This window comes from Sciurus vulgaris (genome assembly GCF_902686455.1).
Source record: "Sciurus vulgaris genome assembly, chromosome: 4".
Taxonomy (NCBI): domain Eukaryota; kingdom Metazoa; phylum Chordata; class Mammalia; order Rodentia; family Sciuridae; genus Sciurus; species Sciurus vulgaris.
In genome coordinates this window covers 26,112,786-26,128,755 of record NC_136464.1, presented here as the reverse complement: position 1 = coordinate 26,128,755, position 15,970 = coordinate 26,112,786, and the positions used below count along the sequence as shown (strand labels likewise).

The following is a 15,970-nucleotide window of genomic DNA, read 5'->3' as shown; positions in this document are numbered from 1 at the left end:
ATACTTGCTTTATACTCCTTTACAATGAATCTGTTCTACTTGTCAGATTAACTTGTTTTCTTATCAACTCTAACAATGTTATAGCCTTCAAAATTGCATTTTATAGAGAATTACTATAAACCAACCATAAACAGATATGCCTGAGATAATAGGAAAATCTGGATATCAACTGGAAATTAGAGATTAAAGAATCATGACTTCTTTTATATTAGACATGATTATGGCAGGGTGGATACATGCAAGTATGTGTAATACATAAAATGTATATGTATATATTTCTCCTTATCTGCTAAAGGAGCACACCAAGTTTGTTACAGGTCAAATAACACAGATTCCAGATTATAGAGATTCCTCTCTACTACTGGATGTGTCTGAAATTTTCCAAAATGAAAAAACTTTTTAGAATTATCACTGTAGTTAAACATAAAAATTTTTTTTGCTCCTTTAAATGTGCTTCTTCCAAATGAAATATTTAGGTTAGCAATATTCCATCAGTCTCTAGAAATAGGTAAGCCACATTGAAAATAAAAATAAGGACCTGTTTAATTTGTTTAATGCCAAATGTGGCAAAAATATCCACCCTATATTTGCAGTCATAATTGTGCAGCTATTATTATATTATTATTATAGTTCTTCCACCTATTATTAATAACTGCTTAGCCTACAGCTCAAACTGATTTTTTAAAATTTATTGTTTTTTGATATACAAGACAGTAGGGTATATTTTGACATATTATACATAAATGGAATGCAACCTATTCCACTTAAAAATGGATCCCATTCTTGTGGTTGTACATGATATGGATCAAACTGATTTTTCAGTGCAATAGTTGACTTGTTCAAGTTAGTGTTAATATTTTAGTGAGTACAATTCAACTTTCCCTTTCTAAAATCAATCCTTTAGAATATTTCTGGAAATATATAAGAAGCTGGTAATGCTGCTTGTCTCCAAAGAAGGGAATTGAATGGCAATGTTACAAGGAAAGGAAGGAAACCTCCATGTATGCTCTTTAAAATTTGTAACTTATTGATATTTTTATAATTTTTTATTGAAATTTTAAAAAAGCAAGCTGATCTTTCCAAAGTCCTTTAATAACATTTATCAGATTAAAAGAAAAATTCTAAGGTTCTTCAGGAGATCCTTACATTTCATCTCAGCAGAACAATGCAAAAGAAGTCATCTTTGTTCTTTTGTTGTTTTGGGGTAATAATCCAGAATTAATAACTCTGGATAACTTTTTCAAAGCTGAATGTATTTATTTCCCCCTCATCTCCTGCTTTATCCCCCATTCCACCCAATACCCCCCCACACAAACACACACACCTTGAAACCTTATATGTAGAATTCCTAAATCTGTATGACACAAACTGCAGTAAAGGAAGTGCTTCATGTACAAAAACATTAACAGAGTAAAAGCTGATGATCCTGGTACCCACTGATGTAAATTTGAGTTATGCCAAAAAACAAACTAACATTTCTCACCTTGCCCTCACTGCCATTTTCTCACCCCACTTTGAGTAGTCTCCACTTGAACAAAATTACCATAGAACAAAAATTACTTCTTCCAAACCAAAGCCCCAGTTATTTCAAACAATACTTAATGACATAAAATTCCAGTACAGATAAGTAATTTGGGTAACCTACCAACATTAATTCATACAAAATGTTTTCCATTAATTTTTCAGGAGAATGATTTGTGGTATTAAGAACAGGGGATGAAAAATAAATCATAAGCACCCTCACCCAAGCTCATCCCTAAATCAGCCATTTTCCCTAGTCAGTCATTACAGAGTGGTGGAGTAGTCTGTGATTGAAACCTATGTGTATGAGAAAATTTAGACTGAAGAATTCAAATTAATTTACTCAGAATTTTTAGTGGAAAAAAATATAGGGGGAAAAAATCTCAAATCCCCATTTTTTACTGTATCAGAAAATAAAACAGTATATATTTGCCACACTGCCTTTATTCACAAGGCAGAATATCCAAGTTTTCAAGTGAGGTGACTTTCCACCTAGGAATAAATGCTTAAAAAATTTCCTTTCTGTCAATGAGTTCGGAATATACCCAGAAATAGGGTATATTCTCCTTATCTGCTGACCTGAGAGTTACACTGCCAGTACAAATAGCACCTCCTGTCAGAATTTAGATTTCTGGGCCAGGGAGATAGCTCAGTCAGTAGAGTGCTTGCCTTGCAAGCAAAAGGCCCTGGGTTCAATCCCTGGCAAAAAAAAAAAAAGAAAAGATTTCTGAGTCTCATCCCAAACTCTCTGTGGTGGGGAACACAACCACTGCTATGAATTTCTAGGTTATATAACCATCAAAATTTAAGCTTGGATGCTGAAATATGCTACATCTCCAATTTCTTTCAACTAGTCCAAAATAAGGTGATCTAGTCTCAGGTGGGAAATGAATCAATCTTATTAAAGAAAGTTCAAGTTCCATTGTGACCACACCATCTTTTTCATTAAGCTCTATATTAATCATTAAGACCCACAAAACTACAGGTTTTTCTCATAAGCTTACTGGATAATCAATTCAGTAATACAAACTCCCAGGTCATTAAATCATCTGCTAGAGAGCTGTACAAAATAACAACCATGGCTTGAAAAGCAGAACTGCAGCTGCTCAGTGAATTTAGATGTTTTATTATTTTCCCTCAGGACGAAACATTTTTTTCTTCTGATCTAGGGACAAAAAATTGCTGAAGTTTAAAAAGTACTACCATTCCTTAAAAAGTAAAGATTAAAAAGCAAGACTTCTTTTTTGATCATCCAGGCCCTTCAAAGTCAGTCTCAGACATTTGTAGGCAACTATATCTATCACCTCAGACTGTAGGGCTCTATGCCTCTCCAGTTTATACAAAGGCTCTAATTCCAATCTCTTACAAAATGGTGGCAAGTAAATGATGCACAGTTTTAAGTTCAACTCTTACAGTTAACCTCCTGTGGTTCTAAAACCTACCCCGTAACTTCAGGGGAAATAAAACTTTGCAAATTAACTGCTTATTTATTCTCCAAGATGGTCTTCAGGGCTACCCCAACTTTCCCAATATCCAAAGACAAAGAAAGAAATTGTTTTAAGGGCCAGAGTCCAAAAAAGAGGACTGCTTCAGCCACTAGGATAGCACAGAGTGTTCTCAGGTTATGTAACTAGACTATAAAGAGAACAACCAAACCTTTGAAAGTTGAAGTTACTCAGAGCATTTAAAGATATTCTTTACTCCATAATCTGCAAGGAAAAAAACATCTCTTCAAAAATAACTGTGTGTTGTGGGGATGAAAGTTGTAGGCTTTGTTTTGAGTAGATGCTGCTGACACAAAAAAGAACCTATGGAAGAGAAAATTCCTTTAGAATGAGCAGAAACTTTCTGCAGGGAAATCTGGAACTCTCATGCATTTTTTACCTTTGCCACCAAGACATACTGTGTAGTTTATAGATTTTATAAAAATAAAGGGCAAACCTCTACTGAGGTTCCAGCCTAGCAGAGTGCTGCTGCCAAAATGAGAACTCACATGAGGCAGATGCAGATGCAGTGTGTGTCACTCCAGTCTTGAAGGAGTTACACTGGCTCTCCTGTTAAAAAACAAAACAAAGCAACAAAACAAAAACAAAAACAAAAACAAAAGCTGGTTTTAAAACTGTTGTGACGGGCTGGAACAGAGAGACACCATTTGGAAACTGGTATTTACAGGAGTTACCACTGCCCTCCAATTTAAAAGCCTCTGATCATCACTAAAATTAACCTAATTTGCCATAACAAAACAAGTGTTTTGAAGATAAGTCTAAGCATTATGTATTATTTATTTTTCTGGCATCCTGAATCTAGAATATAAGCCAATTCTGATCCTGATATATTAAGCCAAAAGAAAAACAGAAAAATAAATCCATTTGTCTTAGTTTATTTTCTCTAGCAAATTTCAGGTTAGAATAGAAAATGAATGCAGCTGGTAAGTGGTGTTTAAAATTGAACAGTGTCTAGTGAGAGAGATTAAATAAAGGATACAAAATCAAACCAAAGCAGTCTCATCTTGCTTTCAAGTACCCATTTGAGTCTACCTATATCAACATCTCCACTCTTTAACACCTAAATCTGTCATCTTGAAATGGACTAGAACCAACTGCGTGCTGCAGATGTCTAGATATGGAATGGAAGTGGGGTGGGGGAATTTCCCTGTCAGTGGATATTTGTCCTCAGTAAGTGGAATTATAACAATCTTTATAAAGTTCAAAGAAATTACCTAGTCTAGTAAAAATATTGAGTTGAAGATACATACATAATCCTTTAAATATACTGACACTTTAAAAATATACATTATGTCTAACTTTACAGGGAGTCATTTTCTCCAGAGACATTTACATTTTGAAAACATGGGTTGAACTCCTCCAACTACTGTGGGGCAGGGGGTGGTACTCAACAGAAAAGCAGAAATGGTCAAATGTAATGTCTAACAGTTCTGAAAACCACCACTAATAGTCACTTTGAAAAACAAAATCCAATCCAATCACCCACAAACATATGCTTTCATGCTTTAAGTCTAATAATTAACATCAGCACTCTAGTTATTAGGATACACAATGTTGGTTCTCTGCTGTTATAACTAGAAAAGGTAATAAAGCACAAAAGCACATTTTTTCCTGAGAAAATGTTAAATAAAATCTTTCCAATTATCATATAAACAGGCACCAGAGGACTTTTTCCATTTTTTCAAAAAATGTGTGAAAATCTTTAACACAAAAACAGAGATAGGCAAAAATTTTACTCTAATCTAAGAGATCACAAATGATCTAAAAAGATTTAAAGTTTAAGATTATCTCAATTTTAATTTACTTAAAAACTATATACCATAATACTTTCGGTAATATAAAATAAGCTCCCAAATGATCTGATATATAAATAAGTACAGTTTGAAAGACTGCCAGTATTTCAGTTCTTGCAAAGACAAAATTTAATGGTAGCTAAGAAATTTGTTTAAAAATAAGAATATTAAAATGTTTATTTTAATAAAAGGAAAAAAATTACCTAACTTGAAAATTTCTCCTCTAAGAATCTGTACTTATTAGGCCTTGAATTTTCAGTAGTTTTCAATTTAAGACTGAATAATTTAAAAATTTTGGGGGCTGGGGAGATAGCTCAGTCGGTAGAGTGCTTGCCTTGTAAGCATAAGGCCCTGGGTTCGATCCCCAGCACCAAAAAAAAAAAAATTGGGGGATAGTTTTTTTTTTTAATTCTATTTAAACAACATTGCCTGTAATTAAAGAATAAAAATAGCTAATACTTTTTTTAAAAAATAAAACAGATCATGGCACTCAAATGCCAATACTAAAATTAGAGGAATTTAATAAACATTTGTATACATAACAAACATTTGTGTACCAGGTACTAGATGCTGAAAACAAGAGAAAATAACCCATGGTCCTTGATCTGAAGGTACATACACAGTTCATGTTGTATTACAGGGGTATACAATTACATATTTGTAAGTTTTAGAAGATCAGTAACATAACTAAGAAGATACAGAGACAGAAATGAGTCCAATGAACTGTCTAGGAAATCTTACCTTAAAAACTATAATATTGGGCTGGGGAGATAGCTCAGTTGGTAGAGTGCCCGCCTCAAAAGCACAAGGCCCTGGGTTCGATCCCCAGCACCACACACACACACAAAAAAACTATAATATTTATTCAGGCTAATAGAGATAACTCATTTTGATAACCAGTATTTCAAGGTACTATAAACTGTACCTAATAAACTTTCTGAGATTCAGATTCATCTAGTATGTTCCAAGGGTCATCAGGGTCGGGCAAGTGAACTGATGCGTGAAGTGGGCCAAAAGAGGATGCACATTTTACCTGGAGGTCTTAGAAGTGGCTACTCAGCTATAGCTGATAGAACAGGCAACTTTGAGAATGACAGCCAAATAGTGCCAATTTTTTTTGTGTGTGTATGTGGTGCTAGGGATTGAACCCAGGGCCTTGCGCTTGCAAGGCAAGCACTCTACTGGTTGAGCTCTCTCCCCAGCCCCCAAATATTGCCAATTGTATGAGAAGAGTCAAGCTAGATTTCTTTTTTTTGTTTGTTTGTTTAACCTATAATCTCTTAATTTTAAAATAATGACCCAATTAAACAAACAAGCATATACTCTTTGAGCCAAACTATATCTTACAGTCTGAGTTGGGTCCTTTGGCCAACACTGTACCTTCTAGCACATACTTTAGGTCAGATACTTCCACATAAGTTATCCTATTTAACTGAAATGTTTTGACTATCTTCTTCAAAACTTTTAAAGAAGTAAACAGAATTTAGGTTCTTAATGAATTGGAAACCCATATGGAAATAAATTCACAAAGTGTCCTAGGTAATGTTGTTCTAGTCGTTCCAAGGAAAAATAGAGGGGCAGTGATGGGGGGGGAAGGACTTAAAAAAAAAAAAAAAAAAAAAAAAAAGGAAAAATTAAAACCTTGATGTGGTCAATGATTTGGCCCCCTTACAGTGTCAAAAATATTGTAATCATCTGGATAAGGTTCCTTCACATGACTGTCAAAAACAAATGTTCTGTGTAATAGAATCACAAGGTCCTCATGAATTGAAGTGTTCCTGGACCTAGCAGATTTTGTCCATAAGGTTTAACCTAAATTTTTGCAACAGATCTTGATTCCACTCTCATTTGTCTTTGCCCTTTCCTCTCTGGACATATAAAGCAGACATTCAGAGAACATGAAGCAGGAAAACTACAATGAATTGAACATAGTTATTATGTTAGAACAATTTGAAAACAAGTTTAGCAATATTGAAAATAGCCCATGACACTAAGAAGAAAAAAAGATTTCTTTTAGTAACTTTATTGATGCAACTAATATAAGACATTTAGTCACACACACAAAAAAGATCCAGCTTACATCTGAATGCTTTGTGACTGGTGACGTAAAGTAAAAATCATAAACACTAGCTATAAACACTAGTAACTGATTATTTCTATCACTTACCATGTAATGAAGGAGATGGAATTGGGTTTTATTAAGCAATCTTTTTAATTTCCTAATGATCTAGAAACAAACCACATATTATTGCAATTCAGAGAGATTAATACTAGCGAAAACCTTAACTGGGATATAGACTTGACATAAGGGGAATCAAAGCTTGAACAGTAAGTTAGGCTTATATACATAATAGGACTACCTAAAAGTAATGTTAATATTATATGTAATATAAATAATCTTAAAATAATAGTCTCGAAGATGTTTACTTCAAATTATAACAAGAATTTTCACCCCTTACAAGCAAACTTCTTGCATATAGACAATTTGTTTGGAGGCCTATGTGCAAATATGCAAATTCTGTATTTTCCAAGTTGTGGGAAAGATAACCTGAGTACTATTTCATGACTGAGGACTAGAATTTCTCTGGTCTTTTGTGGACAAGTTATCTTCCTTGGTTTGTACAAGACTTTTCAACAAATAAACTCCTTTAAAAAAATCTCTCGTCACACAAAAGAACTTCAAATGCAATCAATTTATAAAATATCCAAAGTAGGTTCAATTTATTTAATGCTCCATATTAATTTCATACATCACTGTTTCATTATTCTTTTTTTCACTAAGTTGCTGAGGCTGGCCTCCAAATTGCAGTCCTCCTACCTCAGCATTCTGAGCTCTGGGCTTACAGGGATGTGCCACCATGCCTGGCACACTATCCTTTCTTTAGAATGAAATGTTGAAGCACAAACATAAAACTTCACATTGTAATTTATTTCATTATTTAGTAAGAAGTACTCTTCTGGGGCTGGGGAGATAGCTGAGTTGGTAAAGTGCTTGCCTTAAAAGCACAGGGCCCTGGGTTCGTTCCCCAGCACCAAAAAAAAAAAAAAAAAGAAGGGCTCTTCTTGCATATATGGCAATTTTTTTTTTATAAGATGAAGGATGTGAAAAGACAACCCACAGGATGACAAGATAACATTTGCAAATCATATGTAAGGGATTAATATCCAGAGTTTTTGTTTGCTGTGGTATTAAGGATTTGAATCCCAGGGCCTTGAACGGGTTAGGCAAGTACTTTACCCCTGAGCTACATTCCCAGTTCTTTTTATATTTTATTCTGAGACAGAGTTTCACTAAATTGCTCAAGCTGGCCTTGAACTTGCAATCTCTTGCCTTAATCTTCCAAGTAGCTGGAATTACAGGCATTACCTGTAATATCCAAAATTACCCAGCAATATCCAAAATATTTAAAGAGGCTCTACAACTCAGCAATAACAATCAACCCAATTTAAAACTGACATTTTGCCTTTTGCCTCATTGCACCCTTGAAAACAAGATGGGTCGCCAAGGAGCCACCTGCAAAAATTCGGCCAGGGTTCTTGCTCTTGCAGTGAATGTTCAAACCAGCGGTCTGATCCAGAAACACAGCTTCAACATGAGCCGGCAGTGTTTCTGTCAGCACAGAAAGGACAGGCTTCATTAAGCTAAACTAAGTGATCTTCCTTGAATGGACTGCCCAAGATAGCCACCCAATAAAAGAGAATATGCTAGCTCTTTGTACATACAATAAAATTCTAAAAAACTTCCAAAAAATTTTTTGACATTTCTCCAAAGATGTATAAATGACTAAAAAGCACATGTGAAGATTGACATAGGGAAACATCAAAACCACAACAGATACTATTTTATACCCATTATCAAAATGACAAAAAAAAAAAAGGGAAAGAACAAGTGTTGCCAAGAATGTAGAAAAATTAGGGCTGGGGAGATAGCTCAGGTGGTAGAGTGCTTGCCTCGCAAGCGCAAGGCCCTGAGTTCAATCCCCGGTACCGAAAAGAAAAAAAAAAAAAAAAAAAGAATGTGGAGAAATTAGAACCCTCACACATTGTTGATGGAAATGTAAAATGTTATAGCCACTGTACAAAACAGTTCGGTGGTTTTTCAAAAAGTTAAAACACAGAATTAGTACATGACCCAGCAATTCCATTCCTGGGTATATAACTAAAAGAAGTGAGAGTTAGAACTCAACATATACTTATAAATCCACGTATTTAGAAACAATCCCAATGTCTAATATTAGATGAATGGGTAAACAAAAAGTAGTATGTACAAGGAATGGAATAGTATTCAGCCTTAAAAAGGAATGAAATTCTGATTCAAGGTCGAGCCTTAAAAACATACTGAGAGAAAAAAGCTAGACACATAAATAAATAGTTGTGATTCTACTTTTATGAAACATCTACAACAGGCAAATTCATAGAGACTGAAAATAGACTAGAGGTTGGGGAGAGAGGAAGGAATAGGAAGTTATTACTTAATGGGTAAAGAGGTTCAATTTGGGATGATATTTTGGAAATGGACAGTAGTGAGTGTTGCATAACACTATGAATGCTGTTAATGCCTCTGAGTTGTACAATTAAGAATGGTTAAAAATTATAAATTTTATGTTATGTATATTTTACCACCAAAGAGAGAAAGAGGAAAGGAAAGTGTTCTGACTTGAGATGTCTACAGTGACAGATCAATATTGCCTAATACTGCTTACTTTAGATTGTTTTTCTTACTCCTCTAAATGCCTCTAATGCCAGTAAGTTAGGTGAGGATATACAATTGCTCACAGAAACATGATAAGCGCCCTGAACTATAGTCCAAGTAAACACACCATGCAAAAATGTTCATTTAAATGTCAAGTGAATTGAGTCCATTCCAGTAACAATAAAACAAGATCAGAGTGTATGTACTGTGTACTTATCAGAGGTTAGCATTCAAAAGTCCTGAAATGCTTTTCCTAGCAACAGGAAAACCTGCTGGCTTGCCAACACCAAGAGCTAGTTTCTTTTAATTTCTTCCCTGGTACTCTTAATAGCTTTATTCTGATATCTCTCCCTACACTTTGGAGGCAACAAAAAGTACTTAGGTCTGAGATAACTGGATTTCATCCCCAATGGCTAATGATATGGCCTAGAGAGTTGGGGACGGCAAAAAATCCAAAAAGGAGAAGTCAAGTATAAAATATATTTTTCAATCCCCTTTCTCAGTATTTTAATTGAAAAAAATTACACAATTTAATTTTAGAATCCTAACAATGTCTGGAACAAAGTATTTATATAGTAAACTATAGATTCTATTCCCTGAAAACTATTTCTAAAAACTAAGCAAAACTGCATAAAACTATCTATATTCTAAAAATGAGAATTATAATTCAGTTCCAAGAAAAAGTCATATTTGCTCTAGGCAGGATTTTTGTTTTTGGAAAAAAATGAAGAATGGCCTTTTTTATTTATGGGTTTTTACCATTCATATCTCCTTTGGGACAATTTTTTAACTCTGTAAGCTGGAAGCAGCATGAGAAATGAAAATTGACCTGTGTTTAAATTCCAGCTATGCATAAAAGTCAGCTGCTAGTCCCTGATGGGGTTCAGGACACACCACCCCAAAATATGACACCTTGATATTTTAGAAAACAGAACGTCACTCTTACTTCCTCCCCTGAAGCATGTCATAAAACTTAGGAATAATTTTTCTGACCTTTTCCTAAGACCCTCATTTGATAGGTACACTTCCTATAACTGGAGGAAAGGAACATCCTTATCTCTGAAGGTACAGAGAAGAATGAGAATAGACCTGTGTAAGTTCCTCCCAGTTTATAATCATTAGGACATAGCCCCTTCATCAAATCATACTTCTCCATGACTAATTTTTCATCAAACCCAACATAAAAAATATATAGGTTTACCAGTATCTTGGGTCATCATTTCTTTATGAAGACTCTCATTTCATATAAAACTTATATTTAACAAATTTGTATGGTTTTCTCTTGTTAACCTGTTTTTTGTTACATGGGTCTCAGCCACGAACCTAAAAATGGGAAGGAAAGACTTCTTTTTTCCTACACTATAAGCAAGCCAAATTGTCTCTTGACTTGGTAGTCTTATTTATAAAATGTTGCTACTGATACCTACCTCAATGAGCTGTTAAAAGGATTAAAAGGCACACTGTATATAAAGTACATTTTCTAGTACAGGTACATGTTTCATAAATGTTGGTTTTTGAACTCCTGGAAATTTCTCAGAAGGAAGTGAGGGACTGGACACTGCCAGGGTACCCATTTGTTCTGAAATGATAACAGATATAAGGAGCTTATTGCTGGATTTACTGAAATGGTTCAGAATCTAAAATGTTGGAGTTGTAAAAAAAAAAACTGTAATGTACTTCCTTGTGAATTGTTGAGCCTAGATTCACAAGAATGTCCAACAAAAAATAAATTTTAAAAATCTAGATTTAAAAACAAAAACAAAAACCCCAGGATGATTTTCCAAATAAACCAAGTTAGAAATAATACATTTTCATAGTTCTAAATGAAGAGCCACTGTATTTGTAAAAGGTTTAAGTAAATATTAACAAATCTTCTTCTCTCAAGGGTTGCCCTAATTTCCCTTTATGCTTAAGACTTCTGGAAATTTAATAATTTTACATATATAATTTCGATGTTAACTCCATGAAACTCACCACGTTTAAGTCTTTCATGTAATTGTGAAAGTCAACTATTTCTTTCCACTTAAAAGTGTTGTTTCAAAATCAAATAACTCCTTGGCCAATAGAGTAGAGGAAGGGGATTGAGATGCAAGAAGGGGGAAGTAATGTGGAATGAAATCTAATAAATTGGGTTATGTTCATGTACAAATATATCACAATGAATCATATGTATCTATATGTATACATATATATGATTAAAATGCACTAATTAAAACAATAACAATGATAATAATACAAGGGAGATCAACAGAGTAGAGCAAGTGAATTAGGGGGAGGGAAAGGGAAGGTACTGGGGAATGAGACTGATCAAATTATATAATGTGCATGTATGAATATAGCACAATGAATCCCACTATTAGCATCATTAAAATGCACCAATAAAAAATTAAACCTAGGGGCTGGGGAGATAGCTCAGTCGGTAGAGTGCTTCCCTTGTAAGCACCAAGGCCCTGGGTTCGATCCCCAGCACCCAAAAAAACAAAAAATAAATAAATAAAAAATTAAACCTAAAAAATATAAAATGAAAAACTCCTGTGTACCTATCAAAAGCATGTCAATGAGCTGGGCACAGTGATACACTCCTGTAATCCCAGTAGCTCAGGAAGCTAAGGCAGGAGGGAGGATTGCAATCTCAAGGCCAGCCTCAGCAACTTAGTGAGACCCAGTCTCAAGATAAAAAGAAAAAGGGCTGGGGACTGGCTCCATGGTTAAGTGCCTGTGGGTTCAATTCCCATACAAAACAACAACAACAACAAAAATATTTGGGAATGATGCTGCTCATGTGTACTATGTAGTTAAGCCTAGGATGGTTGCATTGATACTAAACATGTATAGACTTTTTTTCTTGTCTTATACAAAGGGCTTGAGAATTCTCAAAGGTTGGTATCCTAGCAGGAAGGTGTGTCCTAGAATCAATCCTGTGCAGATTCCAAGGTAGAAAAACAAAAGGGAAAAGAAAAACAAGTCTTCACAGGAAGCCAAAATATGCACAGTACTATAAGGAAAGAATGTTGCTCAAGTAATCTGTGGTAAGAGACGAATTGCAAATAGATCAACAGGTAATTTTTACATCAAACATAATCCACCAATACTGGAATTTTATATGTAGGAGTCTAAGACAATCATGAGAGATCACATTGATTAAATTTTTTTTTGAATTTTTTTATAGAAAAATAGAAAGTGTTAAACATTAAAAATCAAATTTGGCTACAATTACAGGGAGAGCTGATAATAAAGGAACTTTCTTTGAAACTACTAGGCTTGCATTCAAATGAGACTGAGACAATAAGGCTCCCATCAGAATGGATTATGTTACTAAACACTGTGTGATACACTTTAATCAGGGAATAAGTGATTACCAAACTGTGAGGGAAAAAAATATTAATACAAATAAGGCCATCAGTTTCTCTCTCAAAAACTACTCTGAACAAATAACCTTTGCTACCCGCTCACTCTGACAATATCATTCAATAAAAGGTCAATATAATTTACTTTTAGAAAATCACAAGTTTAGAATACACACACACACACACACACACACACATACAGAGTTTAACATTCCTGCTTCATATGCAGGAATTCTTGCTTCAATTATCCTCTGCACTTATTAGTAACAAATCAAAAATTTAAGTGATTATTCACAGAAAAAAATTATTTGCCACAAATTCTATTAATAGTAACAACTGACATAGAGAACACGATTCTTGAAACACCAGGACTATTTAAAACAAATTTTTTTATCAATCAATATGAACAAGATAAACCTGAAAAAATCAAAAGCAAACCACGATACCCGCTTCTCCCCTCAAAAAAATTTTCTATGGTCATTTTCCGGAACAAAACAGTTGATGCCTTAAGAAAACAGCTTAATTCTCCAAGATTAAATCCTTTCCCTCACTCTTTCCATGAAAAAAAATTACATATGTTTCACATATTTGAAAGCAAAGGGGGAAAAAAACTTGGTGAAACCCTACATAGCTATTTCCTCAGAACAAATTTAGGCAAACTTAACAGTGTAGTAAGGTAGGGCATGAACCAGTAATCATATCTTAACTAACACACCACTCAAAAACATTGCCTTTGGAGACAGGATATTCTATATAGATACTTAAAGCACCAATCTCACAATTACTATGTTCTATCAATTTCGCTATACTCCAACTCTGAAAACTACTACCCCATCTATGCTGTAAATGGTAACTTTGTATCACTCAGAATATTGTTTGCCAGAATAGCCAATTTGCAGATTATGCTAATTTAAAGTTTTATAGCACATGCTATGGTCTGAATCCCACTGTCACCTCCCCACTAACAAACTTATGTTGAAACCTAATCACCAATGTGACAAACTTTAGGAGCTGATTAGGGGTCACAAGTTTAAAACCCTCACAAACAGGATTAGTGTGGGTTTTTTGTTGTTGTTTTGTTTTATTTTTTGGTACTGATGACTAAACCCCTACCAAACACTGAGCCACATCCCAAATCTCCAGTCCTTTTTATATTTTATTTAAAGATAGGGTCTCACTCAGTTGCTGAGGCTGGCTTTGATTCTCCTGCCATCCTCCTGCCACCACACCCAACAGATTAGTGCCCTCTCCCTTTCCTCTTCCACTACATGAGCAATCTATGAACCAGAAAGCAAGCCATCATCACAGACTGAATTTACTTTGATCCTAGACTTCAGTCTCCAGAAACGTGAGAAATAAATTTCGGTTCTTTATACACTATCCAGTTGATGATATTTTGTTATAAGCCCAAATGACTAAAACAGCACATCTAATCTTTTCATTTCCGATAAAATTAATACTTTATTGGGTTGTTCTTCCTTCTTCCCTGCCTCCCCCTCCCTCTTTTCACTCTTTTTCTACTGGGGACTTGACTAAGAGTGCTCCACCACTGAGCTACTCCCCCAGACCTCCCTTCCTCTTCTTCTTCTTCTTCTTTTTTTTTTTTTTTTTTTTAATTTTGAGACAATCTCACTAAGTTGGCAAGGCTGGCCTCATACTTGAGCTCCTCCTGATTCAGCTTCACAAGTCACTGAGATTATAGACCTGTGCCACCATACCCAAATAAAGGTATAGCTATTATTTATTAAGCTCTTAATTTAGTTAAATCTCCTTAATCATATTAAACTTCAGATGAGTTTATATATGCTAGTTTATTCCCCCATCAAACCTTCCAAATTTTTCCTTAGCTCCATACATCAGTGAAGCTTGCCTCAAGACAAGATTCATCTCTTATCTCTACATCCCCTGTTGTTCATTTCTGCACTATATATAACACTCTCCCTTCTTTTGATACCTCTCCCTCATTCCTCCCTGATGGTAATTACTAGATTATTCAGTACTAGATAACACATTTAATCAATTCCCAGTTTGTAACAGAAGTTGTCAACAAATCTGTTAAAGAATAGCTTTGAGGGTTGGGAATGTAGCTAAGTGGTAGAGCAAATGCTTAGTATGTCCAAGGCCCTCGGTTTGATCCCCAGCAACCACAAGGGAAAAAAAGCAAAGGAATACTTTGGCTGTATATAAAGAATACATGGGAAAATTACTGAAACCCAAGGTGAATTATTTGTAGGCAGTGGGGGTGGGGGGTTGGAGCCAAGGGGCATCAATAAAATTGATAAGCCTCTAGCTAAAATGATGGAAGGACCAGAAGAGAAAAAAAAGAAGAAAAAAAAAAAAAAGTACAGGCCAAGCCAGGTGGGGCCCTGTCTGTAGCCCCAGATACTCAAGAAGCTAAGGCAGGATAAGCACTTCAGTCCAGGAGTTCAAGGCCAGCCTGGGCAATATAACAAGACTCTATCTCAAAAAAAAAAAAAAAAAAAAAGGGTGTGTGTGTAGGTGTGTAGGTGTGTGTGTGTGTACACACACAGATACACCTACACACACACACACATATATAAATTACCAATATAAGAAATGAGAGGGCTGGGGAGATAGCTCAGTTGGTAAAGTGCTTGGGTTCGATCCCCAGCACCGCAAAAAAAAAAAAAAAAAGAAATGAGAAAGGGGACATCACTAAATCTTACAGATCTCAAAAGAATAAAAAAAAATGAATATTATGAACAACTTTGTTAATAAATTTTAAAACAGATGAAATAAACACAAATTATCAAAACTGATACAAGAAGGAAGAGAATCTCTGATTGGTCTTACAATTTTTAAAAGTTAAATGTACAATTCCCATAAAATTAACTCTTGGTCCCAGATGGCTTCTCTAGTTAATTCCAACAAACACTTAAGAAAAAAACAACAACAAAAAACTAAAACCAGTGCTATCCAAGCTTTCACAAAATAGAAGAAAATGATTTCCAACTCAATACATGATGCTAACATTACCCTGAAACTAAAATTATATACATCTTACAAGAAAACGAGAAACCTCTTTCTGAACATAATGCAAACTACATATACCTGCTTCTGAACATAATGCAAAAATTGTGCACAAAATCT

At 34.7% G+C, this 15,970-nt stretch overlaps 1 protein-coding gene across 9 annotated transcripts in view; it reads right to left on the bottom strand.

The window, feature by feature from the left end:
- NT5C2 (5'-nucleotidase, cytosolic II) overlaps nucleotides 1-15,970 on the bottom strand; it is a 128,891-nt gene that overhangs the window by 25,546 nt on the left and 87,375 nt on the right. The window contains exons 2-3 of one of the 9 annotated variants that reach the window (XM_079136336.1): nucleotides 6,987-7,046; nucleotides 3,515-3,575 (exon numbers count right to left, since the gene is read on the bottom strand). The exons of the other annotated variants lie outside the window; for them this stretch is intronic. Coding sequence (XP_078992462.1) covers nucleotides 3,515-3,575; nucleotides 6,987-6,989 — 64 coding nt within the window. The 5' untranslated portion in view covers nucleotides 6,990-7,046. The remainder of the gene's footprint in view (nucleotides 1-3,514; nucleotides 3,576-6,986; nucleotides 7,047-15,970) is intronic. 9 annotated transcript variants of the gene reach the window in all.